The 27,657-nt window shown below is 35.2% G+C and overlaps 2 protein-coding genes across 2 annotated transcripts; one reads left to right on the plus strand and one right to left on the minus strand.

Annotated features, from left to right (window-relative positions):
* The first annotated feature begins 3,335 nt into the window (after positions 1-3,335).
* Positions 3,336-8,936, plus strand: LOC108345734 (dolichyl-diphosphooligosaccharide--protein glycosyltransferase subunit STT3B). Its single transcript, XM_017584458.2, has 6 exons — positions 3,336-4,446; positions 5,292-5,828; positions 6,231-6,685; positions 7,488-7,610; positions 8,183-8,242; positions 8,527-8,936. Exons 1-6 carry the CDS (start codon positions 3,580-3,582, stop codon positions 8,654-8,656), a joined length of 2,172 nt encoding a protein of 723 aa, XP_017439947.2. The 5' UTR covers positions 3,336-3,579; the 3' UTR covers positions 8,657-8,936.
* Positions 8,937-10,400: 1,464 nt separating this feature from the next.
* On the minus strand, positions 10,401-13,416 carry LOC108346167 (uncharacterized). The gene is made up of 3 exons (XM_017585190.2): positions 12,968-13,416; positions 11,986-12,122; positions 10,401-11,605 (listed from the first exon to the last, which is right to left on the minus strand). The coding sequence occupies exons 1-3, from the start codon at positions 13,091-13,093 to the stop codon at positions 10,816-10,818; spliced, it is 1,053 nt and encodes a 350-aa protein (XP_017440679.1). The 5' UTR covers positions 13,094-13,416; the 3' UTR covers positions 10,401-10,815.
* Between the last annotated feature and the right edge of the window lie 14,241 nt (positions 13,417-27,657).

Consider the following 27,657-nt stretch of genomic DNA (forward strand, 5'->3'; position numbering starts at 1 on the left):
CAAATTTAAATAATGTGTATTAGTTAGTAGTTATATATCGACCTAAACTCAGAAATTCAAATTTAGTGATTTGCTCACATTTCTAAAATTTAATTTAAGTATATAAATTATCAAAAGATATGTAGTATTTTGAAAAATATAATCTGAATTTATTCGAATCAAAATCAAGAAACTAACACGAATAATAAGACTAAATTTTAAGAGTTTGTTAAAAGACTATAAGGATAAGATATCATAATAATAATAGAAAAAAAAAACGTCATAAACAATTATATTTCATAAGTCTGTAATAATATTTGATAAATCGAGTTGATTGTGACAAAAGTTAGAATGATTTTCTCTTTATAAGATGAAGCAAGAATCCTAACAAAAAGTTTAGCTCATACTACACAAATACGAGAAACAGAGTTTTAACCATTTCATTTATTTTCAAATTTATTAACACAATTAGTTATGCCTATGTAAGTAAATAAAATAAAAGAAAATTAAAATTCCATATTACAAGTACAACTTCTGTAAAAGAGAGGACATTTGAAAGAGAGAGACAAATGTCTCAACTAAAAGAGTTTAAGCATTTTATACAATTTTCTCAAAGCACAGCTCATCCCATTTTCTTAGAATCTGCATCTCTCTAAAAACTCAAACCTCTTCTTTTCTCCTCATTCTCTCTAGAAAATCTTTATCTCATTTCATCTTTTCAATCATCGGACCACACTCAATCACCCTGGTATCAAGAACTTCAATTTTCACTGATCAACGTCTCGTTTAGAACGGGTAAGTCTCAATCTCTGGGTTCTTGTAGGATTCTGAAACTGTCTGACACATGCAAGTCACATTTCTGGTTGCATGTGTTCATCAGCTTCTTCTTCTGATTTCTGATCACTTTTCTGGTATTTTGGGTTGGTCCGTTACCGAAAATCAGTGAACTGTAGGTTTTTGAGAATTCTGGTGTTAGGAGCAAATTTCTGAAGTGGTAGAGCTGTTCGGTCCGGTTAAGAGGTAAGGAAAGCTAGATAAATTAATTACTTAGTTTTGATGTATGAACGGTTGTTTGATGATGTTGCATGTATGTGAAATTGAATTGTTTGATGTTCGATAATTTTGGGTGTGGACTGTTATATGATATGTTCATGAGGTTTGGGGTTTCTGTATGATTCTGGTTCAGTGGTCGAGTGAAATTGGTAAGGGTTGGGTGTTGATTATAATTCTGCAGATATTCTGCAGAATTAGGTAGTTTGCTGAAGGTCTTTAATTGACCGTTCGACTTTTCTCTGGTGTTAGGACTTAATTGAGTTATGCTATTGTGTATTCTCAGTTATGACCGCTCGGTCTAGTGTTGATTTTTCTTATTTAATATAGCGTTCAGTCTGTCATAGGTTGTAACTGTTATTGATCGCTCGATCTCGGTAGTGCTCGGTCAGATTCCAATACTTGGTCTTATTAGTGCTCGGTGATGCACTAAGTACTCGGTCTTGTACTAGCCGTTAGGCTAGTGATAACGCTCGGTCTTGTACTAGCCGTTATGCTAGTGATAGTGCTCGGTCATGTATTGTCTTGGTAAGTGCTTGGTCTTAGACCAGCGCTTATTCGATATAGTGCTCAGTTTTGCACTAATATTTATGATAGTGTTAGCGATCAATATTATTGAGTTGTGTGGTCTCTTATGAGCGCTCGTTCTCATACCAGTGCTTAATATCGTACTTGTACTAAGTTAATAGTGTTCGGTCTAAACCAATATTGTTCGTTCTAAATCATAAGTGCATGATATAAGTTCAAGTGTTCTACTCCTGCTTGAGTCTTATTCTCTAAATGACTGCTCGGTCATGTTCTCATATTGGGAGTGCTCTCTCGTTCGGTCTTATTCATAGGTTATGTTGATCTTTCACGTTAGGTCTTGTTCAAAGGTGGGATTATTGTTTTACTATTATGTGTGATATTTATTTAAAGATGTGATGTGTGAGGAAATATGTGGTTAATGAGGTATGGTATTTAAAATGTGATATGAATGAAATAGTATGAATATGAAGAAGTATGATGTGATTTGTATTATATGGATATGAACAAGTGTTCCAAGGAGGAATATCTCAGAAATGGTTATGGAATTGTAAAGTATGAATATGGTCAGACTAAGTTGTCGTTCATCCTGACATTCTAATGGTCCACGAGTGCAAGAATGTCGTAGCTACATAATTCATACAGTCCGGACAGTCAGAGTAAAGTGAACAGTCATTGCATGCATTGTTGTATGATTATGGTTGGAAATGTATGATTGATTGTTGCAAGATGGACTTATTGATTTATATTAGATTTATGTGAGTTATCTGTTTACATAGTTAATTAAATTACACTAGCTTACCCTTATTTTTCGATCTTGTCATGTCGACCATTCAGTTGTCCTTGTCCTTGCAATGATCACCCTTTGGGTGTGAGCAGAGTGTGCAGATGATATTCTGGAGTAGGTGCTGGCAGGAGAGGAAGGTTTCCACTAAGAGTAAGACCGTTCGGTCTTGTACTTGTTTTTGCATTTCGTATAGGACCGTTCGGTGTAATACAATGTTTGAAGGATCGTTCGAATGATACACCTCTGGTATGACCGATCGGTCTGCTTTTATGGGTTGTATTAGTGTAGGTTTCTGTAAAATTTTTAATTTATGATTATTTTAGAATAATTGTAAATTAATTTTATCTTCCTGTAACTGTTTTATTTTATTGTAAATGTAATGACCTTAAGTATGTTTTATTTTATTGTAAATGTAATGACCTTAAGTATAGTTTAGCGTTATATTTTTGGGATGTTCCATGCTTTAATGGTTGTGTAATGTTATTAACTTGTGATTAAGGAATCATATTTAACATGGTATACATTTTATAGAGTTTTTACACATTTTTACCTTAAACAATCACAATTAAGCATAATTAATTTTAACTTTGCAAATGGAAAATCCAATCGATCACTTAATCATTGATATATTTAATGTGTTGCTAGTAATTTGATTCTCTTCATTTGTATCACCAACATATTCTACGTTGCCTTCTTAGAAACATCTTCACGTAAAAGATAGTTAACAAACACAATAAATTATGCTTAAATTCGGAAAGCGAAAACAGTATAAATATAAAAAAAAATCCATTTTAATAATGATAATCATTCATAAATATAAAATAAACAGTGTATATTATAAAAGAAAAAAGAAAACCAGTTTCACACATTCAGTTTAATGAGTGTTTTATGTTAGAAAACAGTGTATTAATGAGTAAACAACCTCAAAGTACCAAAATAAAAAATCCTAGGTTTTTCTTTTAAAAAAACACGTGTTATATGTTAGAGTGTCGTGGACAGTGACACCGGAGAGAAAGAGAGTGTATGTGTGTGTGCAGTGTAGTTTGGATCCAAACCCAAAGGTAGTGTTTGGAATCTGTTCTTTGCCAATCCCTACTCTGGATTTCATTCCAACAAACCGTTGACTCTGACTCTTCTTCATTCCATCGTCACAAGATTCAGATCCACTGTCATTCCATTTCCAATTTCTCCATGAAACCCTAATTCCACCATTGTTGTTCACCTTCAAATCTTCAACAATGGCTCAAGATCTCAAACCCTCCATCAGCTCCTTCTCGCTCCCCAAAACCCTAAAGCTCAAGACCAAGCAGCAGGAGCTCCTCATCCGCGTCGCCACACTCGCCCTCATCTACGTCCTCGCCTTCATCACGCGCCTCTTCAGCGTCCTCCGCTATGAGTCCATGATTCACGAGTTCGACCCCTACTTCAACTACCGCACCACGCTCTTCCTCACTCGCAATGGCTTCGCCGAGTTCTGGAACTGGTTCGACTCCGAGTCCTGGTACCCGCTCGGCCGCATCATCGGCGGCACGCTTTACCCCGGCCTCATGCTCACCGCCGCTGCCATTCACTCCTTACTCCGCTTCCTCCGCCTCTTCGTTCACATCCGGGAGGTCTGCGTCCTCACGGCCCCTTTCTTCGCCTCCAATACCACTCTCGTCGCGTATTTCTTTGCCAAGGAGGTCTGGGACTCCGGCGCCGGCATTGTTGCCGCGGCGCTCATCGCGATCTGTCCTGGGTACATCTCGCGCTCCGTCGCTGGCTCTTACGACAACGAGGGCGTGGCGATCTTCGCGCTGTTGCTGACCTTTTACCTCTTTGTGAAGGCCGTGAACACTGGGTCGCTGGCGTGGGCTTTGGGTTCGGCGTTTGGGTACTTCTACATGGTGTCCGCGTGGGGAGGTTACGTTTTTATAATCAATTTGGTGCCGCTTTATGTGCTGGTGCTGCTTGTGACTGGGAGGTACTCGTTGAGGTTGTATGTGGCGTATAACTGCATGTATGTCTTGGGGATGCTGCTGGCAATGCAGATTAGATTTGTGGGGTTCCAGCATGTGCAGTCCGGGGAGCACATGGCGTCAATGGGTGTGTTTTTCTTGCTGCAGGTTGGTTTCTTTTCTCTTTCCGTGTATGTGTGTTTAGGATTTTATCTGGGACAAAAAATAGAGGCAGTTGTTTGGGTAGTTTTGGAAAAAAGGGTCCGGGTCCGGGTCCGGGTTCGCGAATTGGCCACAATGTCAAGGTTTTATTTTCTTATTTGGACTACTGCACCATAATTGGCGATGTGTAGCTGTGGTTTCAGCTGCAATGTCCAGGTTTCTGAGTGTAAGCGCCACCAAGGTTTTAAATTGTGATGACAGTTTTGATGGGATACTTCATGTTAGAGGAAATTGCGGACAAATGTGTGTAGGATTTTATCCTGGACAAAATTTAGATGCAGCTCTTTAGTTAGTTTTGATGAGGTTTTAGAAGAATGTTTGTAACCACGATTTCATTTGCAATGTCAAGGTTTTTGGGATTGAGTGCTACAATTGATGGTCCGCAATTGCGATTTCAGCTGCAATGCCTAGGTTTTTTTTGGAATTTGTGACTGCAATTTCAACCACAATATCAAAGTTTTTGGGAATGATGCTGCATTTCTCTGCAATTTCCTGCAATATAGGATTACAAGGGAATTGTCCCCTCAATTATGGCTTCATTTTCCTGCAATATCAAGGTTCATGATGGAGTTGTGACCAAAATTTAAAACTTTTTCTTCATTAAAAATTAGAATTTCAATTTTGGTAACATAGTAAATATTTGCATTAATGTCCAATGTAGATGGCTAAATTGATGCTTTAGTTCTTGATTAAAGAACACGAGTGAAAGCACATTAGGAACTGTGCTTAAGTTTTGTGCTTTCATGGGAGTTGTTTTTCTCTTAGTGTCTAACTTTGGTTGTCTTTTGCAGGTGTTTTTCTTCCTGGATTGGGTGAGGCATTTGCTTAGTGACACCAAGCTCTTTCAGTCTTTTTTGAAGATCACTGTGACCAGTGCGGTTGCTGTTGGTGCTGTGGCTTTGGGAGTGGGCATGGCGTCTGGTTATATTTCTCCATGGACTGGGAGGTTTTACTCCTTGCTTGATCCAACTTATGCCAAGGATCACATTCCGATTATAGCATCTGTCTCTGAGCATCAACCAACTGCTTGGTCATCCTTCATGTTTGATTTCCATATCTTGCTGTTCCTTTTCCCTTCTGGTCTCTATTTTTGTTTCAAGCGCTTGTCTGATGCCACAATCTTTTTAGTTATGTATGGTCTTACAAGCATGTATTTTGCTGGGGTTATGGTTCGGTTGATTCTTGTTGCTACCCCTGCTGTGTGCCTCATTAGTGCTATTGCCGTTTCTGCCACAATAAAAAATTTAACACGGGTGGTGAGGGCCAAGAGCCCAGCTGTTCAAAGTGGATCTACTAAAGGAACTAGCACTGCAAAAAGTTCTTCTAAGGTTAGATTCTTTTCGTAGCTCATTTAGTGAAAGGCTTCTTCAGACGAGTTGCATTCCATTGTGTTGAAAGTCTCTCTCCTTTATTTTCACATGCTAATCCAGTACAGAGTGTACCTGTCCTTCTAATTTATCCACTTGCTGTCATTTCTTTAATTACAAGAAAGAAGAACCTGTTGTCGTTTGGTATATTTCAACCAAAATAATTACTAAAATGGCAATGTGCACCAGACAGCTGGTATGGTAATTGCTATGTTCTTTCACAAAAACTAAATGTAACTTCACCTGTTTATCTTTTTTCAGATTGATATTAAATACTGTATGAAATGGTATTTTTGTCTCTTAATGTTACAGTGAATGTTGATGTGACTACTTAATAATAGGTGTATAATTGCTGTTGTTTAGGGTGTAGTTGACAACTCCCAGCCTTTCCAAAGGAATGGTGCAATTGTGTTACTCCTTGGTGCTTTCTATTTGCTGAGTAGATATGCTATTCACTGCACTTGGGTCACATCAGAGGCTTACTCATCTCCTTCAATTGTCTTGGCTGCGAGGGGTGCTCATGGCCAAAGGGTCATCTTTGATGATTATCGTGAAGCATACTTTTGGCTTCGACAGAACACTCCACCAGATGCCAAAGTGATGTCGTGGTGGGATTACGGTTATCAAATCACTGCCATGGGGAACAGAACTGTAATTGTTGACAATAACACCTGGAACAACACTCACATAGCTACTGTCGGGCGAGCAATGTCATCCTATGAGGATGAGGCTTATGAGATAATGAGATCGCTTGATGTGGACTATGTATTAGTCGTGTTTGGTGGTGTTACTGGTTATTCTTCAGATGATATTAATAAGTAAGACCATATGAAGTATTTTGTTTTGCTTTTGCATCCATGTTTACATAATGTGTGTGCCCATTTTTTCATGAAAAACACTAAATAGAAAATTCTTGCATTCAGAGGTTTTCTCATACAGGTGGCTTCATTAGAGTTGTTGAGTATATATATGCTTAAGCATAAAACAGTTACTTGGAGTTTTTTTATAAAGTGTGCATTCACCTCTTTTTTGGGATAAAGCTAATAAACCATATAGATGTTTTAAGTGTTGTCACTCTAGCTCAAGCCACCCGTATTTTGTAGGTAGCATTACTCCTCTATTTTTCAGACTTAATAGTTGGTGCCTTTAGGCTGTCCTTATTCTTTATTGTGGGTCTTACCTTCCCCTTTCATAGCAGTAGTGCGTACTAGCCTTCATATGTTCTAGAAAATAAAAAATTATATACACCATCATGAAGTTTGTGCAGATTGGCTGCCCATTTTGATTGAAACATGAACTAGGAAAACTTGATTCATATATATTTCCAATTATGGCTTTAATTCTTTTCCTGTTTTGGCATGCACAAATATTTCTAGGTTTGTAATGGTTTCACTGGTCGAACTTAGATAGTATGTTATTAGATTTTTCTGTTATAAAATTTTATTCCTGTCTGAAGATGTAAGTATATACACTTATTCAGTATGTCCCAAATATTAACATTGCAGTTTTTCTTCTGATTTTTATGTTTCTTATTTTAATTTGTACAGTGTTAGTATTTCTCTATCTTCTCTGCAATAACACTTTCAATACTTTTAAAACATATTCCTAAATTTTGTGTAGATTTCTTTGGATGGTGAGAATTGGTGGCGGAGTTTTCCCTGTGATAAAGGAACCTGATTACCTTGTGAATGGAGAATATCGAGTAGATAAAGGAGCTGCTCCGAAGATGTTGAACTGTCTCATGTAAGTTTTGTAGCATTACTAGTTTAGCACTACAAGTCTGTGTTTGGGTTCTGGTGAAAAATAGAGGATTATGGACTAAAATTGACGAGATGAAATCATGGAGTAAAATTAAGTGTTGACACGTGTCCTCTAGGGCCACAGAAGTTTATAGGTTGGAATTTGTAAACAGTCTATGACCAGGGAATTTGGGTTTGCCTAGGTATTATTTGATTTACCTTATTTTGGGTTCTCTTTTCCTTAAAAAGAGAAGTTGTGCAAAACAATGTTTTGTAGAGGCTCTTACCATAAAAGGAGTGTTTTTTTTTTTAATTTTTTGTTTAGAATCCCAAAACCCCAAGTAACTGTCAAACTGTTTTCAATTAGTAATATTTAAAGTAAAAGTAAGGGAAAATGCTACCCTATTGTTTCCCCAGTGCGAATCAGGTTCTTTTAAGCACATTAAAAAGAGTGGAGAAAGGATATTCTTCAGAAGTTCAGGATAATATTTGCTGGTATTTGCATCGTATGTAAAGGCACTTGATGAATTAATACTTGTTGAATTTAATTATATTTTTCTTATCTATGATTCTTAGGTACAAGCTATCCTATTATCGGTTTGGGGAGTTGACAACAGAATATGGAAAGCCACCTGGGTAAGTTCCATGGCTCTTGTTTGTACAATATTTACAAAGACTCCAAAAAATCTAGGTGTCCTTACATTAGTGGTTTTGACAATGGGAATGAAGAAGCTAAGCTACTCTGATTAGTTAGCTATATGGAAATTACACTCGTTAAAAATATCCAAATTATGTTTTAAGATTTTGGACTTTGATAAGTCTATTTACTTTTTTATAATTTACTCATCCAATGTAGGTTAAGATTATGTTATAATATTGTGTGTATGCGTGTAAATATGTTCTGTTTGATGCAATGACAGATATGATCGCGCTAGAGGTGTTGAAATTGGAAATAAGGACATAAAGCTGGAGTACTTGGAAGAGGCATTCACTACACAGAATTGGATAGTTCGTATTTATAAAGTGAAACCTCCTAAAAACAGATGGTAACTCTAATCTCCCATCCCCAAATGCCCAAAAATGCAAAAAACAAAGACTGTTTTCTCCGCGGGAAATGATAGCTTTCTAGTGAACTTGAGCGTTGAAAATCTGTTTACAGATTCTGGACCATTTTTGAAGTATGTAGAATTAGTTGAGCTCATTTTGTGGATTTTGTTTCTCTTTACTGCAGTTTATGACTTACTGCCAACTTAACTTATTGGCTTGTTGTCACATGTTTGCCACAGATTATACAATATTGCCGTAATACCACTTTTAGAACCGAGCCAAATTAATCATTCTGCTATGGTTAATAGCCTAATATTTAGTTTCAAATATATAAATACTACGTTGTATGAAGGAAACAGGATAATGTAAACTTTCATTTTTAAAATAATAGATCGTGAGTTGATGTTTTCCCCCCTTTCAGGTTTAACGTGGCAAAGTTAACTGTTAAGCTAATTGGTGGCTGTTATGCTGAGTAGTGTTAATAAGCTTATAGGTTATAAGTTTCAAATTAGTAAGTTAATTTGATAGATTATAAATGTTTAGTAAATTAACGGATGAATTAGATGATAAATATAAATGAAAATTGTATGTTTTTTTTGAAAAAGTACATATTTATATAATCACAACTTTAGTTCCGTTTAAAATAACTAAATTTTTGTTTATATTTTCTTACGATAAAATATTTACCATGAAAGTTGTCTATTTTTTTTATTTGCGTAATTCATTTTGTTTAAATGAATTAATCCAACAGATATTTTTTAAATTTAATTTTTATTTAAATTAATCCTTTTTTTAATATTTTTTGTATTTAGTTTTCATGTAGCATTATGAAATAAAATTTAGAGTTAGACTTTTTTTTTTTAATTTGAACGGCGTAAAACTTAAACGGTAATCAATAAATAGTATAAATACTACATTAATTAATTGTATCTGTAAACTTAAAATTAATAATATATAAATTGTTAAAAACAATAAAAAATGTATTAAAATATATAGGACAATAATGAGAAAATTTAGATAAGCTAAAATTAGAAGATATGTCAAGCATTTTAAATCTATAAACTAGAAATTCCTATAATAAATTAATCTGAGATGTTTGTCAAATATACACTGGAAAGTAAAGGAATCGAGGGAGTGAAAGGATTAGAGACATGGAATGTGATGGCTTGTTTGACACAGAATCTTTGTAATACATTTCCTACGAAAAAACAAAATCAAAAAAATCATAGCCACCCATTTTAAACTTCAGCAATGATAATATTTGTGTGCGTGTCGGTAATGTGATTAGGCCATGTGCCTCTGTCATTATCTTGTGTAATAGAAAGTGGGAACACGCATGTGACTTAATTAATCCCTTCATCACACGTTGTTTAATTTCAATTCAACTCTTTTTCTTTACTCGTTTCATCACAACTTTAATAATGTACATTTATGTGAAAAACGCAACCACCATACTTTGCGTATGAACGCGATAACAGATCTTGTACCATGTGCCCATAATTGGATGGACCACTTCATGGAGCTTTATATTTTCATCATATACATTTTGAAATAGCAGAATCACAGAATCAAATAATCAACAAAAGATGAAGAGCTTCATTGTTTATAACAGATAACAGAATACACCCCACATGTTAGATATATGAATCAGGGTAAAAGAACTAATCCTATTGCAGTAAAGTAACCCTGTAAACATGGTTTAAACAAATTAAATCCTATTGCAGTATAATGGTCTGAAGAAAAAATATGATAAATACTTACATAATGTATTCAATAATAATAACATGATACAGTTAATCACTGAACAGAGTGACTTTCACTTTAACAAAGGAAATTATCAATATGTAAATAACTCTTTATAACCCAGGTGGGATTGACCGATTTACATTATTGGTACACATGAAAAACCAGTTGCTTAGCATTTTCAAGCACCTTTTACTCAGTTTCTTACTGCTGAAACTTTTCTCCTTAGGAGGTCATCTACCCCTTCCTAGGCCTGGAATAAATAAATATCCTAGTTGTGTAATCTTGTTTTTTCTTCCTTTTTTTTTTCTTCTTTACCTTCTGTTCAGGCTTACTAACCTGAAGCAGTTGTGCATCTGTTGCAATTTATGTTCATGTAATGTCAAAAAATAATTTGCTCAAAAGGGAATCAATTTACACTAATCAAGGGCAGCTTTGCTTCTGCGGCCAGTGATTGGAATAGGCAAACCATCAAAGATAGGCTTGGAAATGGCTGCTTGCAAGTCTGGTTTCAAGTTCCATATTGCCGGCGGCCAGACTGTTGCTGAGTTGATCCTTTCCTGCTCTCTGAGGCTTGATGCACTGGATGATTTGCGCACACCAGAAAGGGCATCGGTGAATATAGATTCTCCCAACCCCACTGGAATTGAATCTAACCATCCTGATTCTGAATCAGGAAACAGTGCTGCTCGGCTAGCCGATTTCGGCCTCATGGCTAATGTTTTTCCGGTTGAAGAAAAACCATTTGATCCATTGCCATTTCCTTCTTTCAAAAGCTTTTCTGGGGTACTGGCTCCATTATCAACTTCAGCTTTCTGACGTCTTCGGACAGATTTCTCATCAGACTTCTCAGATCCCCCGTCCACAATTTCTGCAAGAGGAGTGTAATCACCATCCCCTGTCAGTAGATCATAGACTAAATTTGTTGACTTGGGGTAATCACTTGTTGCTGATGAAAGGTCTGAAATTGGAGAAGCTTTGGGAAGCCATTCCCCTCTAGAATGATCAGAACTCACGGGTGTATAAACTGCCATTTCTGTTCCATTGAATGTGTCTTTAGAATCTGAAGATTTGAGGCCATAGAATTTCTGTAAAATGCTCATAGCTGGAGAAATATTTGGTTGAGGAGGTTTCAGTCGTAAGGACAGGAGAGGTTCCTTCATGGCAGATTGACCGATGCGTACGGGTTTCCTCTCAACGCTAGAATCTCTGCAATGCGTTTCAGTTAAAAATGAGTTTCCATAATCCAGCACAGGGTCTTAAATATAAATCAAAGTTACTGGCTGGTGAAGCTATGTTATCTGCAACAAATTCTAAGAATCAATCTAGACTATTCAGCTATTTCATTCACTGCACTTAAAATATTAGCACTTGTAATTTCAAGTTTGGGGCAAGGACTGCTGTCAAAATCTAAAAGGAGTAGATTGTTCTATAATATACACAACATGCTACATTAACAAATCAGGGAAGGAAGATATATTGTAATTGCAAGATATATCATAGAAGATATTGCAAAGTTATTACAAAAGCATTTAAATATTGCAATTGACAAGGAAAAAAAAAAACTGAAATGAGTACAACTAAAGTACCCCGACTTGGCAGGTTCATCTTGTGGACCAGGAGCAGGAGATGGTGGATGACGTCCTGGTAATGGAATTTTCAATGTCTTCAGTGCAAACATTTGAAGATCTGTGGCTAAGCCATTCATCCTTTTGATGTCAGCTACCTAAATCATTACAAGGAAATTTTATCAGAAGATTTCAGTACCATTTTATCAGAGAGCATTAATGTAATTCAGAGTGAGGTGTAGGCATCTCAAAAAACAGTCAATACAATTGTGATTTTCCATGCCATACAATATCACCTGTGTCTCTTATAAAGACATTTCTAAAAGAGAATGCATTACGTTCATATAGTGTTTGGCAAACTATAACTATGTAAAGATCTAACCAATGCAAAGAACAAATGAAAGCATTCATAAGATGATAGGGGATAAATTCTTTGTTCCCAATTTCCCAACTTTTCTCCCATAAAACAGCTGTCAAAACTGAGAACCATTCATTCCTGTCCTTATTTTCCTATCCATAATCTTCAATTTATCACCAAAAACATCCTAAAAGTGGAGAGTGAAACACCACGAAGTAATCGCGGATTAAATACTCCCAAATAACGAAGAACCATACACAGTATAAGGTTTACCCCCTTTAACACACTCTCCCTATTGGCATTACTAATGATTAGAGGAAAAACTGAGGCACTTGACTCCGAAGGTTGTGTCAGATTAGCTTACCCCCAAAGGGTAAAAAACAAAACACAAACACAAACCTCAATCCCTCCAAAAAATACAGAGAATCTTGAAAACTAAATCATAACACACGAAATCTTTATCTTGTATTCTTGTTCATATACATCTAAAACCCTTAAACTAAAAAAATACAATTTAGCACACCTAGAAAAAAAGAAGAAAAGAAACTACATGACCCAAAACAACAAATATAAAAAGCAACCAACTTTACCATGCCTGAACCAATTCGAAGTCCGAACCCAAAACAAGCACATAGAAGAAATTACCTCAACACCGTACTTGATCGCCACACCAGCAAGAGTGTCAAACTTTGAAACCTGGTGTTCTATGTAACTCAACCCATTACCGCCGCCTCCGCCGCCGCCGTTCTGCAACCCGTTTGACGGCGACATCTACTCCGATCAACCCACCGACAGCAAGATCTACGATCTAAGACAGAGAAACATGAAATTGACTTAAAGGGGAAGTGGGTGAAGAAGGGAATTTCAGAGAGGGAGCAAAAGGGTCAAAGAAAAATGTGATCTTGGAAGAAGAAAAGGAAAGTTGAATATGGATAGAGGAAAGAAACAATAGACGGAAGCTTGGTTATTGGAGTCAGATTTTTATTTTGATTTCAGAGGAAAATATAAATAAGAAAATGGGTTTCTTTCTTTTTCATCCTTTTAAGCTTCTACAGGAATTTGACTTTATTCCACACAAACACCATTTCTGCAATGCAAAATATGGGAGTTTCCAATTTCTTGTTATTTAACTTCTTTCTTTCCTTTTTTTTTTATTAATGTAAACCATATAATTTTTTATTTTTTCTTCCTGGTGAGATTCTTAACAAAATTTTAAGGTGAAACGAATTGAGAAATTAATACTAATATCACAAAATCTTTAAAAAAAATCAAATGGATGGTTAAAAAAATCTCTTTTACATTGCCATTAATCACAAATTCCTATAAATATAATTTGTACCCAGAATTACCATTAGATAATATCTTTTGTTTCTATCGTAAAATTTAATCTATGTAAAGATAAAATTTTAAAATATTATATAATAAGTTTGACTTGTAAAATAATTGTTGTAAAAACTAAATAATTATTATAAGGGTCATTCATATTTAGATCGTCAAATAAAAACATTCTATAGAATCGATAGAGACTGCTTATTTTTTATAATAGTTTTTTTTTTCTGAAATTACATTAAATTTATTATTTTATCGACTTGAAGTAAAAAAAACTTTTACCCATAAAGTAGATGTTCTTAAAACTCAAATTTTGATTCCTAAAACTTATTCATGATAGATATTCAACGCTTTGTATGTACAATTTTCATAAAATTTTTTGTTTGTTATCCATAGAAGAATACTTTATTCCAATAAGAAAAGATAAATTAAAGTTTAAGGAAAATTGATGACATTGGAAACACGACTCATTGTTTTAAATAAACAATGTGTTTCTTTGGGTGAGTTAGCTTGGTTTCAAGCAATTTCAATATGGCATTATGCAAATTACTAAAACCAAAGAGAAACAAACAAAGAAAGTCAAATGATTGTGCAAACAAACTCCTTTGAAGCACTTTTGGATTTGGAATCACAATGATTTCTTTCGTCAATTTCTAATTGAGTTTCTCAATTGTTTATTGTTTTTGGTAAATTTGTGTGTCTAATTTATTGAAAAGTGTGTGATTTGTAGTGTTGTAAAGTGTAATAATAAAGAGGGAAACGTTGTATTAATGTTCCGAATTTGATATAATTGGTTAACGCGGTGAGAGATATGCGTGCACCGACACATAGTATATAACACAGCCAAAACAACTCAACTATGTGGTCCCCTAATGATTGTTACACTTTTGAACTCTTTCATTTTTATCTCTTTGGGTTCTTTTTTTTCTGTATTATTGTTTGGTGGTATCTCTCATTCTTCATTTCTTTAATATTTCCTCTCATTTTATATATAAGAATTTGATCTTATTTTCATTAGTGTGATGTGAGCACCCCTTTAATTTATATATTGGTGAGATTGAGATATAAATATTTATATATAGTAAATTCAGTTATATTATATGTCTTTATAATCAACAAATAATGTTTTATTAAAATAAAAAATTAAATATGTTTTTTTTAATTTTTAGTGAAAATTAAAATTAGTTTCTTTTTTTAAATTTTAGTTTAATTAAGTTTTTTAACTTTAGAAATAATTAAATTTATTTTTTTTTAATCAAATTATTTTTAAATTTATTTAATGTTTTAAATGTGTTTCATGAGATAATACTTAAATTGTTTATAACATATGACACGTTTTTTGTTTCAATGTTAGTTAAGAAATATTTATAAAGTTTTAAATAATTTTACAAAATTTGATTAAAAAATTAAATTCACACATCTCTAAAATTAAATAACTAAATTAGATTAAAATTTTAAAAATAGACTAATTTCAATTATTACTAAAAGTTAAGAAATCTAATTATCAATTAATCCATAATATAATGATTTGAGACTAATGTCATGACAATAATGAAAAATCCCATAAGCTTTTGGTTTGATCTAGTTGCAAATATATAAACTTTGAAACTCATTTTCAACATAACTTCAAATCACTATAACTTATGTAGTGGTTGTCAAATTCTGACCCATAATGTATTAATTTAGGATAGAAAAGTTCATCGAATGCCATGACATTGTATTGTGTGTGAACAATCCCACAAACTTTTTATTAGACACTGTTTTAATATATTTCAATGTTTTTCTACATCAAGAAAGTTGTGTGTATTGTTTTTGTTTTTTGCTTTAAAATATTGAAAGACAATTAGAAAAATGAGTGTTTGATTATTTAATAACTTTTATATAAGTTTCAAGAATAAAATTTGTGCAAGCAAATGACAAGAACCAAATCATGTGCTCTTGCACTAACATTTTAGTAAAAAAAAAGGCTTGAGACATTAATTGTTCCTTATTTTGTCGATCTGAACACATTTATGGTTGCGTGATTTTTAATTTTTTATACTGTTTTTATTAAATAGTTTTACTGACATTTTAAAAAAGATGTTAAACATTAATTTTTTTCTCAATAAAACATAACATTTATTATTATTTATCAAGTCTTAGTTGATAAATACCCTCATAAATGAAATTGACAAATATACATACTAATAAAATATCACTAATTATCACAATTTAAACACAAAGAAAAATATTTATTATTTAATGTTTGCTTAAAATAACTGCTTGCTTAAATAATTCTTCAGAAAAAAATGTAAACAGTTGAAGAATAAAAGTGAATTTATTGTATAAATTACAGTGCTATTGGTATTTTTCCAATAGTTTATTAGATTAGTTAAAAATACAATTTCTGAACACTGAAAAGTAAAAAAGAGTAATAGCTGTCATAAACTAATGCCTAACAAATAATCAAAGTCAAACAGTGCTGCTGCAATAAAGTCAATGGATTCTTTCACATTCTTAAGATTCCTTCTCCCTCAGGGTTCTGTAATATATACATACATATATATATATATATATATATATATATATATATATATTTATATATATATATATATTTATTTATTTATACTTTATTCTAACGTGTGAAAGGTTACTCAAAACAGTCAACGTGATAGAAACTACATACGTTTACTAAATAATATTAAAGATATTTGTATACTTTTTTTAAAGTTTAGTTTATGAAGTTAATTATTGCATTGTTATCGTAAGCAAAAAATGCACACTATTTAACTATATGCTATTTTATTGTTTTAAGATTTAAATATTTTGTTTAACTAATAATGTTTTGAAAATTTTTATTAAGAAAAATCTACATCAAAAGTCAAAAACCACAGTTTTTAATTTATTAAAGGTGAATGCAAAAATGGATATAGCTAGTATCTATCATGTCAAATGTACTAAATTGAAGTTTTATGTATAAATAAAGTGTATGCACGTTTTAATATATTATTTGTTTACAAAAAAAAATTGTTTTTTAAAATAATTTTTTTTCTCTAACTTTTATCATAATTCAGTTACATCTCTAATCTCTAATTTTTATTTGATTTGATTTAATTTTTTAAAATAATTTAATTAAATTATTTTTGTTAAATTAAGGTTATTTTTTTAGTATTTATATATTAAATCATTCTATTCAAAAATAAAATTAATTTTATTTTTTAATGGAGTGAGTTGCTATTAAATTTTAAAAAGTTAATGTCAATTACGGACATATTTAATCAAATATTTTTAGAATTTATAAAACTAAATTAAAACAAATAAAAATTCAAGATTTAATTAAATTATTTATAAAAGGTAGGAAAAAGAAGATTTTAGCCTATTTTTTTTATTACCGTTAAGGAAAAATGAAAAGTATATACATGTTAAAATAGTAATTTTCTTGTGTTTGGTTTAAGTACGTAATGAATTAATTAAATATTTAATTAATTAGTAGAATATAATATGAAAAGTAGAAAAATAATTTAAAAATTATATATTTTAATAAAAAAATAAATATACAATGATATAATAATCCATATTTTTAAAATTAATTTTCCTCATTTAAATAAGCTTCTTTCTCTTTATTTATGAAAACTGTAAAAGTCAGTTATTTCGTTCAAATATCCTAGAATTCATTTTGTTGTAGTCCAGTGTGACATAGTGGGATTGGATGAGTTTTCTTATCAAACTAACAACACACATTAAGTTAAGTTTGGTTACAGTAAGATACATGAGACTCTCTACCAATTGTTTAAACAATGTTGTATCAACTCTCATCCTCTTCATGTTTAGACAACTTTGTTCTTGGTATTATTGGATTTTTGATAACATTAACTCTCATCCCCTTCATGTTTAGACAACTTTATTCTTGGTATTATTGGACTTTTGATAACATTACTGTCACCCATGCCAAATCTAGACAACACTGCTCGTATATAGCTCCTTTAACAAAGAAAAACTTCAATTGAACATGTTATGTAGTAAGGATATTTATGTAATAACATAAATATCTTAGATATTTTAGACAGTTAAAATATCAGTCAAAGCCACTAACCACACTTTTAGGTAAGGTGGTTATTTTTATTCTTTATAAATACAATGACAGGACCCCAGTCCAGGTACGTTCTCTTTATGCTCTAGAGATCCTGAATAATACTTCAGAACAGTATCCAACTACTCTCTTCTGAGCTTCAGCTCCATAACTCATATCTGACTTGAACGTCGGAGTATCTTTGCAGGTACCTCCCCCTCCTTTGGTGAATACGAAGGACAAAAGTTGAAGAAATGCAAGCATCCCAGACATCCAGGAGCAACAGAGACACACAGGAAAATGTACACCGAAACATTTTGGCGCCACCGTGGGGCCGAGGGCCAACCCAAAGAAGCCACGAGAGGAGCCTCGGCCTTGACGAATCCCTTCTTCAGATAAAGCTACTGCCGCATCACTGCCAGGAATCTCCTCCGCGAGCCATTGACGCCACCGCGAGCACCTCTGCGAAATCGCGCCATTGAGCACCTCCGCTAAATCACACCCTTTGCGGGAGAGAAAACTTCTTTCACTGCCTCTTTTAATCTCGACGCCGTCACCCCAGTTTTCCCTTCCATTTGGAGGAAACAACAATGTCCCAATCCAATTATTCAAGAACGGGTTGAAGACTGATGCAGGGACTGTGACGCATCGGAACTGTATCTGGCTTCACCGTCTCCTTTGTCGGTAAACGTAGGAAATCTTCGTCGGAGAGGGCTGCCGCCTTCATCATCGCCGCTGCGAAGATCAAAACCACAATTCCAATCAATGAAAACCCAATTACAACAGAAATCCCTAATTTTCCAATTTCCACAAAATCCCAAATCACAAAATCGGAGAACAACAGGAACGTCGATCGCGCGAACCCATTCTCCACGTCTTCCGCAACCCCCGCGTAACCCACGCGTCATTCAGTTTTGCCTCCACGTCATCCAACCCAATTTCTATTCCTCAAATACTCCAACGTTCGACCTCGACTTTCGGCTTCGAGGACGCTCGACAATCACAATGTACGAGCGTCCAAACTGTCAGCCTCGCGTACGCCAATGACGTTCGTCCTGGAACGTCCCTAGCCCAGCCTCGCGTACGACATTGATGTTCAGCCTGGAGCGTTCGTCTCTCCGCTCAGCATCGACATTCGGTCCCTTGCGCTCGACTAGACCGCTCGACAACTCATGTGTACGAGCGTCCAAACAGCCGGACGTTCGTCCTCACCCTTCGGAAACGAACGCTCGACACTCAATGTGGACGAGCGTTCAAACAGCAGCCGCTCGTCCTCGTCTTTATATCCGTACGCTCCACACTCAATGTGGACGACTGTTCAATAAGCGGACCGTTCGGCATCACCCTTCGGACTTAAACGCTCGACAGTGCCTGTGGACGAGCGTTCAGCAGACAACCGTTCGTCCTGAAGCGCCGCAAGTTCAGACTCGCGTACGTCAAGGACGTTCGTCCTGAGACGTCCCGCAATCAGCCTTGCGTTCGGCCTTTCGGTTTTGAGGACGTTCGATCTCTATCGCTCGACAAATTTTCAAGACGAGCGTTAACAAACCGCTCGACAATCAATGTGACGAGCGCTCAAACCGTCCTCTCGCCCAGCCACTCGACTCTCCACTTGGTTTAGGCCGCTCTACAAACAACGCGACGAACATTCAAGCCATTCCCGACGTTCGTCCACTCGGTCACCAATGTTCGTCCACTCCATCCTCAACGTTCGTTCACTCCGTCACCACCGCTCGGCCATCCATGGCCTCTCCAACGTTCGGACTCGACGTTCCCGTTCGCGCGATCGACGTTCCTGCTCGCACGCTCGACGCTCGGCCTCGACGTTCTTGCTCGCACGCTCGACGTTCGGCCTCGACGTTCCTGCTCGCAAGCTCGACAATCAGTGCGTGCGAGCGCCCAACAGCCAACGTTCGGACTCGACGTTCCTGCTCGCAAGCTCGACAATCAGTGCGTGCGAGCGCCCAACAGCCAACGTTCGGACTCGACGTTCCCGTTCGCGCGATCGACGTTCCTGCTCGCACGCTCGACGCTCGGCCTCGACGTTCTTGCTCGCTGACGTTCTTGCTCGCACGCTCGACGCTCGGCCTCGACGTTCTTGCTCTCACGCTCGACGTTCGGCCTCGACGTTCCTGCTCGCACGCTCGACGCTCGGCCTCGACGTTCTTGCTAGCACGCTCGACGTTCGGCCTTGACGTTCCTGCTCGCAAGCTCGACAATCAGTGCGTGCGAGCGCCCAACAGCCAACGTTCGGACTCAACGTTCCCGTTCGCGCGATCGACGTTCCTGCTCGCACGCTCGACGCTCGGCCTCGACGTTCTTGCTCGCACGCTCGACGTTCGGCCTCGACGTTCCTGCTCGCAGGCTCGACAATCAGTGCGTGCGAGCGTCCAAACAGCCAACGTTCGGCCTCGACGTTCAAGGAGTCGAACGTTCGACAATACCTGTGGACGCCAAGCATTCAGCCGTTCGTCCTCGCCTTTGGGTTCGAACGCTCGACACTCAATGTGGACGAGCATTCAAACAAAAGACCGTTCTCCTCGCCCTTGAATGCGAACGCTCGACACGCCACGGCTACGGACACTCCACGACGCAAGTGACGTTTGTTCTATCGACCTCAACGTTCGGCCACCTCAACCATTCGACCACCAGTCTCAACAACGTTCGGCCATCTTTGGCCTCGACCGTTCGGCCACCAGGTTTGCAAACTTGACCAAACGGTCTCACCTATATGCTTAATATTATTTCTTACAGTGCAGATAAACATATCTTGTACATAAAAGCGGACACTTGAAAGCCGATCATCCTGAAGTACTTCTAAACCCGCTGGCCGATGTTCGCCCTAGAACACCCAGCTGCATCGAGCAACACGTGCATAAAGGGATACACTCCCGCTGGCCGATGTTCGCCCTAGAACACCCAGCTGCATCGAGCAACACGTGCATAAAGGGATACACTCCCGCTGGCCGATGTTCGCCCTAGAACACCCAGCTGCATCGAGCAACACGTGCGTAAAGGGATACACTCCCGCTGGCCGATGTTCGCCCTAGAACACCCAGCTGCATCGAACAAAGGGACACATTCAACGCTTGACATTCAATGGTTAACGAGCGCCCACTCAGTCAGCGTTCGGCCTCAACGCTCGACAAACAATTATCAACGAGCGTCCACTCAGTCAGTCGTTCGGCTTCAACGCTCGACATTCAATTGTCAGCGAGCGTCCAATCAGTCAGTCGTTCGGCCTCAACGCTCAACATTAAATTGTCAAAGAGCGTCCTCATGATCGGCCTCGCATGCCACTCGGCCTCCACCGCTCGGTCATACGTATCCTCACGTTCGGCCTCACTTGCTCCAGCTTTTTGCCGTTTGGCTTCGCCTCCTCTTGGTCCATCAAATTCAACCACTCGGTCACGTTCAATCCACACATGAGCAATGACCAGGAACACGCTCTCTAATTACAGCAAAGACAGCCTCCCTCAAACTCATAAGTCCTATAGTTACCACGTCAACGGTTAACTCGGACTTGGGGGGCATGTTATGTAGTAAGGATATTTATGTAATAACATAAATATCTTAGATATTTTAGACAGTTAAAATATCAGTCAAAGCCACTAACCACACTTTTAGGTAAGGTGGTTATTTTTATTCTTTATAAATACAATGACAGGACCCCAGTCCAGGTACGTTCTCTTTATGCTCTAGAGATCCTGAATAATATTTCAGAACAGTATCCAATTACTCTCTTCTGAGCTTCAGCTCCATAACTCATATCTGACTTGAACGTCGGAGTATCTTTGCAGGTACCTCCCCCTCCTTTGGTGAATACGAAGGACAAAAGTTGAAGAAATGCAAGCATCCCAGACATCCAGAAGCAACAGAGACACACAGGAAAATGTACACTGAAACAGAACACTATTTAATTTCTTTCCAAGAAATGTTTTATCTTTCCCAAGTTAAACACGTCAAATTCCAACATCATTAAAGTTTTAAACTCCTCACACATGGCTCTATCATTTCCAATAAATATTAAATATCAACATAAAGCCGCTTGAAAGTCAGAAAAATGACTCATGTTTCAAGCCGCTTGAGGACAAGTCAGAAAAATGGCTTTAGAAATTCCCGCTCAATGCAGGAAGTCAGAAAAATGACTCCTGCCTTAAGCCGCTTAGGGAGAAGTCAGAAAAATGGCTTCAGAAATTCCCGCTCAACGCAAAAAGTCAGAAAAATGACTCCTGCCTCAGGACCGCTCGGGGGAAAGTCAGAAAAATGGCTTCAAAAATCCCCGCTCAACGCAGGAAGTCAGAAAAATGACTTCTGCCTCAAGCCGCTCGGGGGCAAGTCATAAAAATGGCTTTAGAAATCCCCACTCAACGCAAGAAGTCAGAAAATGACTTCTGCCTCAACCTGCTCGGGAGGAAGTCAGAAAAATGGCTTCAGAAATCTATGCTCAACGCAGGAAGTCAGAAAAATGACTTCTGCCTCAAGCCGCGTGGGGAGAAGTCAGAAAAATGGCTTCAGAAATCCCCGCTCAACGCAGGAAGTTCGAAAAAGAACTCTTATCAGTCAAGTACTCAACAGGTTCAACTTTGTCAGGTTCCAATACCTTTTCATTATAAAAATAAATATTGAAGCGTTTACTTTATTTAAAAGCATATTTTTTTGGAGTGAAAATCTCTTGTAGAGGAAAAAGTTTCAAAGAGAACTCTTAGCATTTTCTGTTCAGTCTAAGTAACAGATCCAAAGAGAACTCTTAGAGTTCGCCGCTCGGTACATAGAGCAATGAATACTTAAAGCATCAAAGATAGACTCCCTAAATACAACGTGAGCGACCTCTTTTAAAACTCATAGCAATCCCTACGCACCTCTTTTAATAAAGAGCTTGCTCAGACTTGGGGGGCTTATGTACTATATAAAGTATACCGATCGGAATTGATTGTCATTAAGCAGGTACTAATAAGTCAGATTGCCTTACACTCTACAAATATACGACATTAATGATTAATTATTGGGTTTGATTACCTAAAATATATTGCACTAATGGTTAATCAATGGACGTGGCTGTCACAAGCCTTATAAGTAGACAATTGATGTCCAGGTACAAGGATCATTTTCGATCTTAATAAAATATAGACCTTTTTATGAAACATAAAGTGTCAGAGTGTCTTCTGCAGGTCAACAACCCATTGGAGTGGATCGCGTTCTTGGAGAGGATTGAAGATCAAAAGAGAGCAGAACAAGGAAGGACGACTGACCCTTTGACCAATTCAACCGAAACAACTATTAATATTTTACCTCCTTGTGACTTTATAAAGAGTGTGTGTTCACTTGGACATTTCTTAAACCTTTCACGTGTAAAGTAAGCTTCAATTTTGTTGTACGAGTATAATCACCATCTTCTTGTTGGAAATGGTGCTCAGAGCCTTATGATTTAGGTGTTGAAAGCAATAGTGTCACATGTAAGCTTTTTTTTTTCTAAAACAATTTTAGCTAGAAACATAAAGAATTTTCAAGTATAACACATAAAACATTACGCTCTTACTCATATGAGTTTTCATAATCAACCATTTCCTAGGATGGACTACTTTGCAATTTCAATCGGCTAACCCTTTCTCTGAAGTTGTCCTATGCTTAAGATATTGTTTTTCAGCTCTAGAATATAATAAACATCATGTATTACCTGGGTTCTTCCATTCAGTTGTAGTCTTATCAAGGATCAAACCAGTTAGAACATTGTGTTTTTTTGTCAAATATATGTGAATATGATACTTGTTATACTGCAAACTACCTAGTATACTTGGTATATCTGGTTGTTGTGTGGACAAACCAACAACCACGACCTTCTCTAGATACACCTCAACCTCTCTCATGACTTGATCTGTATTCTTGGGACATTTTCAACACATGTTCTTCCTTTTGTTATCTCAACATTAATTGTTCATGTATAAGTAGACTTCCATGCAACTCATCAATAGTTAACATACTTAGATCATTTGACTCGTCTATTGAACAAACAACATAATTAAACTTGTTTGTTAAAGAACATAATATTTTACGAACCATTATGTTTTGCTCCATTTTCTCATCACTTGTCTTCATCTTGTTTACCATGGTCAAGGTTTGACTCAAGAAGCTATCTACTTTTTTATCTTCTTTCATAAGTAACTCAAATTCCCTTCTCAAGGCTTGAAGTTGTGCCCTCATGTGGACCTTAATATTTCAATTTCATGGAGTTCCAAATTGCCTTCCGTTCCCTTATGAAGAATAGTTTCTATGATTTCTCTATCAATTGTTTGAAACAAAAGATTCTTGATCTTCGTATCTTTGAGTTTGGCGTCCTCCACAACATTCATAAGTTGTTTTTATTGTTGGGACAAGAATACCTTCGTCTACCAAGTTTCACCTCTCTACAACCTTTATTTATAAAGACATTAAAATTAACCTTTATTATCATTGTTTATTTATTTTTAAAAAAATATTCCATAACTAACTATTATTTTGTATCAACATTATGAGTTGACTATGATATTTTAAATATGAACGGTTTTAATTTCTATTATAAATTTGAATATATTAAGTATACAATTACAAGTAAAAGTGATTTATATTTTACATTTAATAATAAATTATATATTCAATAAATTAGTTATAGTTTAATGTTATTTTATAAATATTATTTACCCATCACCTATTAAATTAAACCTCGTAAATCTTTATTTTTAAAGACCATATAGCCATTATTAGTCAAACCCTATATTAATCACAACAGAAGCAATCAAATTAATTAATAAATTTCTACAATTTACTTTACCAATGTTATGGTACCTAACTAGTGACCAAGCGTAATAACTTGAATGGCTTAAACACTTCTTTTTACGAAAAAAAGAGTGTAATTATTGAGATGATAAGCCATCAATGAGTGTGGATTAATGTAAATTACACTTCTACAAGTATTGGTTCCATACCTTCTTTCATTAGTTGAAAGAACAATTTCCGATTGCATAAAAGTAAAAAAGAAGTTATTGGTGTCATAAAGTAGTGCCAAACAAATTAATCAAGTCAAATAGTGCCTAACATTTAGATTGCTGCTTTATTATGATATAGAAGGTTACACAAAATCTTCAACTAATAAAATATTCATCAACTAAATGAGATATCAATAGATAGTTGAAAAGTGATATTTGTATACTTCAAAATCAATCTTTCGAACGGTGTTATAATATGTTCTACTCTTTCAACAACGTGATTGAAAAATTACATATTTTATTTATTAATAATTGTTCTAGTTCAAAGTTATATAATGACTTTAAGTTAAAAAGTTTAAATATTTATAACATTAAATCTCACTTTTTTATATAGAAGGGTTTGATATGAATGTTGTAACAATTTCGTATTTGATTCTATTAAGACGAAAATATATAAGGAACAATGATTTAATCGTCTCTTACTCTTCCTATATTAGTCATCGATATATGCAAACACAAACACATGAAGAATGCGAGAAACAATTGTGTAATTATTTTAATATAAAAAATTATCCATCCATTACTAAAGAACTTGCTCTATACAATGTATTTCATTTTTTTTTCACATTCTCTTTATTTTCATTCTCTGTAGCACAGATTCATCACCTAGTTTATTCAAATGAAAATTTAGGGTGATGTTTATGAATATAAGCATATAATGAATTCAAACCAATTAAATCAAATTCAAACATTTTGGATCAAGTGAATTTAGTGTTGAACCTATAAATCCAAAACAATATAACATTTTCAATTTTAATTTATTATTTATATATTTTATGAAAATAAAGATAGAGAAAAATCACATAAATTGAATATATTTTTTCTTTCTATATTTTTTGTTTTAGTCTCTTTTGTCCAAACTTCCTTACATCATCTTTACCAGGTAATATTTCATGTTATTCAACAAGGCTATCCATTTTTTACTCCACTAATAAATTCAGTATAAGCTCAATTTTCTTTTTCTAGTTTTTTTTTTTTTGTAAAGAAATGAAAATAATGTTTGAGGACTAAAATCTCATGTATTATATGAAAAGAGAAGAAAATCGATAAAAAAAAATTATAGAAGACCATATAGAATACAACTTACTAATTAAATTTTGATGATTTTACGTCTTTCTACATTTACATTATTTTTCACTTTTCTTAATTTATTCAAGTACAATATTTAATTAATATGTATATATGTACATACAAAAATTAGAAAAGTTATATTAAAATACACTATGATAAAATCTTCTAAATCGTAAAATAATTTTATAATTTTGATAGAAAATATATAAATATAGTCCATCCCAATTAAACCTATTTGAATTAGGTTTGGTAATGTATTTATCGAAATTCTTTGAAATGAACCAAACAAATTCTTTAATATTAATTTTAATCAAATTCGTTCAAATCCAATCAAACCCATCCTTAAAAACCCTTATGATAATATAAATTTTTTAATTCATTTCTATAGATGATGGCATGTCAAATGAAATATAAATGTAATCATTTTCTTTACTTTTTTTTCCATCCAAATGCTGAGTGCCACCCGTTTGTGTGTGGATGAAGGAGGAAAAGTGGTCTGGCAAGAACTGACTTCTGTCCACATCGTGAGATTAAAATAATTATAACATATAAAATTCCTATCGTATTACTATTACTATTATTATAACATCTACAAATATCTAAAATACACTGTTTTAAGTTCTTTTTCACGAACACCACCTCTTTACTCTTGACAATAATGTGATAAAGAAAAAAAAAGAAAGGATTAATGATAAAATAGATTTCCATGAATTTTTTATGTATAAATAGAGATATTCATGTCATCAGAAATTTTATTTTTTTAATAAATATAATTTGCTATCAATAATAGTTAATAAGTATTTTTAAGTTTAATTTTAAAAAATGATTAGTCAAACACATTTATCATGATGTTATTTGAAATTAGACCTCTTTTTTCTAACCCCTTTAGGCAAATAGGCTTGACACTGAACTTTGTCCATTCAATGTTATGTGGCCACTAATTTACAAAACTCAGAACTTCATATTTCCATCTCTATGAAGTATGTGAGGTGTCACTTATCTGAGGTTGATGTTTTTCAAATATATGTGACCTTTTCTATATTAAAAGTTCACGATGAGGAACTTATTGACTGAGTACGTTCTAGGTAAGAACCTACATAAATTGGGTTTTCTACTCACTTCTAAGGCATGATATCATCTTTGAAATTTGAAAAAACTGAGTCAAAACTAAGTTGGTACTGGCCAAATAACTTGTGAAGGTTTTCCTCCACAGGATGAGAATCCCCTTTCTTGATGGGAAAGTGCGTGCCACAACTCCAGGAAACATTGAAACTTCTGAACAAATGATTAGACAGCACCTATGTTCAGTTAGAACCTGAACTCCTTTAGTGATGGCAAAGTTAATGGCACCATTTTAGGGGTGAATAAGTTGACCTTTCTAGCCAACTACGTAAAGTTAACAAATGTCATTACGCTACTCAACAAATCTCAATTTAGGAGTAACGTTTCAAAGCAGGAAACATGACCTGCACATACAGATTCAGCACAAGACTATGCGTATTACATCCTACGCCCACATTGGAACAAGGAAAACTCACGCAACAAGAAATCTTCCTTTCCCGGGTTTGAAGGCGTTTTCTGCTCCAAATTTTCAGATTACTAAAGGACTAATAACAATATACTTTCTAATACATTCATTAAAAATATTATTGACATTTTCTGAAAATTACAAAATAAAGAGGAATTGAGAAACATACAAAATTAGGATTTCCAACAAATTTCGACTACCAATAATGTGTTAGAACATGTTGCTAACATTAGGGGGGAAAACCTAGTGCATTATAGCTTTGCCACCAATGCAGTAGAAGGATTTATTGGCTAACAAACAGACAGGAGTATAAGAGAAAAAAAAACGAGTCACGCAA

This window comes from Vigna angularis, chromosome 8, assembly GCF_016808095.1.
Source record: "Vigna angularis cultivar LongXiaoDou No.4 chromosome 8, ASM1680809v1, whole genome shotgun sequence".
NCBI lineage: Eukaryota > Viridiplantae > Streptophyta > Magnoliopsida > Fabales > Fabaceae > Vigna > Vigna angularis.

Coding starts and splice junctions, on each gene's coding strand:
- LOC108345734 (XM_017584458.2), top strand. CDS start 3,580: ATGGCTCAAGATCTCAAACCCTCCATCAGCTCCTTCTCGCTCCCCAAA. Junction 7,611..8,182: donor AAGATGTTGAACTGTCTCAT/GTAAGTTTTGTA, acceptor TATGATTCTTAG/GTACAAGCTATCCTATTATC. Junction 8,243..8,526: donor GAATATGGAAAGCCACCTGG/GTAAGTTCCATG, acceptor ATGCAATGACAG/ATATGATCGCGCTAGAGGTG.
- LOC108346167 (XM_017585190.2), bottom strand. CDS start 13,093: ATGTCGCCGTCAAACGGGTTGCAGAACGGCGGCGGCGGAGGCGGCGGT. Junction 12,123..12,967: donor CGATCAAGTACGGTGTTGAG/GTAATTTCTTCT, acceptor GTAATGATTTAG/GTAGCTGACATCAAAAGGAT. Junction 11,606..11,985: donor GATGAACCTGCCAAGTCGGG/GTACTTTAGTTG, acceptor AACGCATTGCAG/AGATTCTAGCGTTGAGAGGA.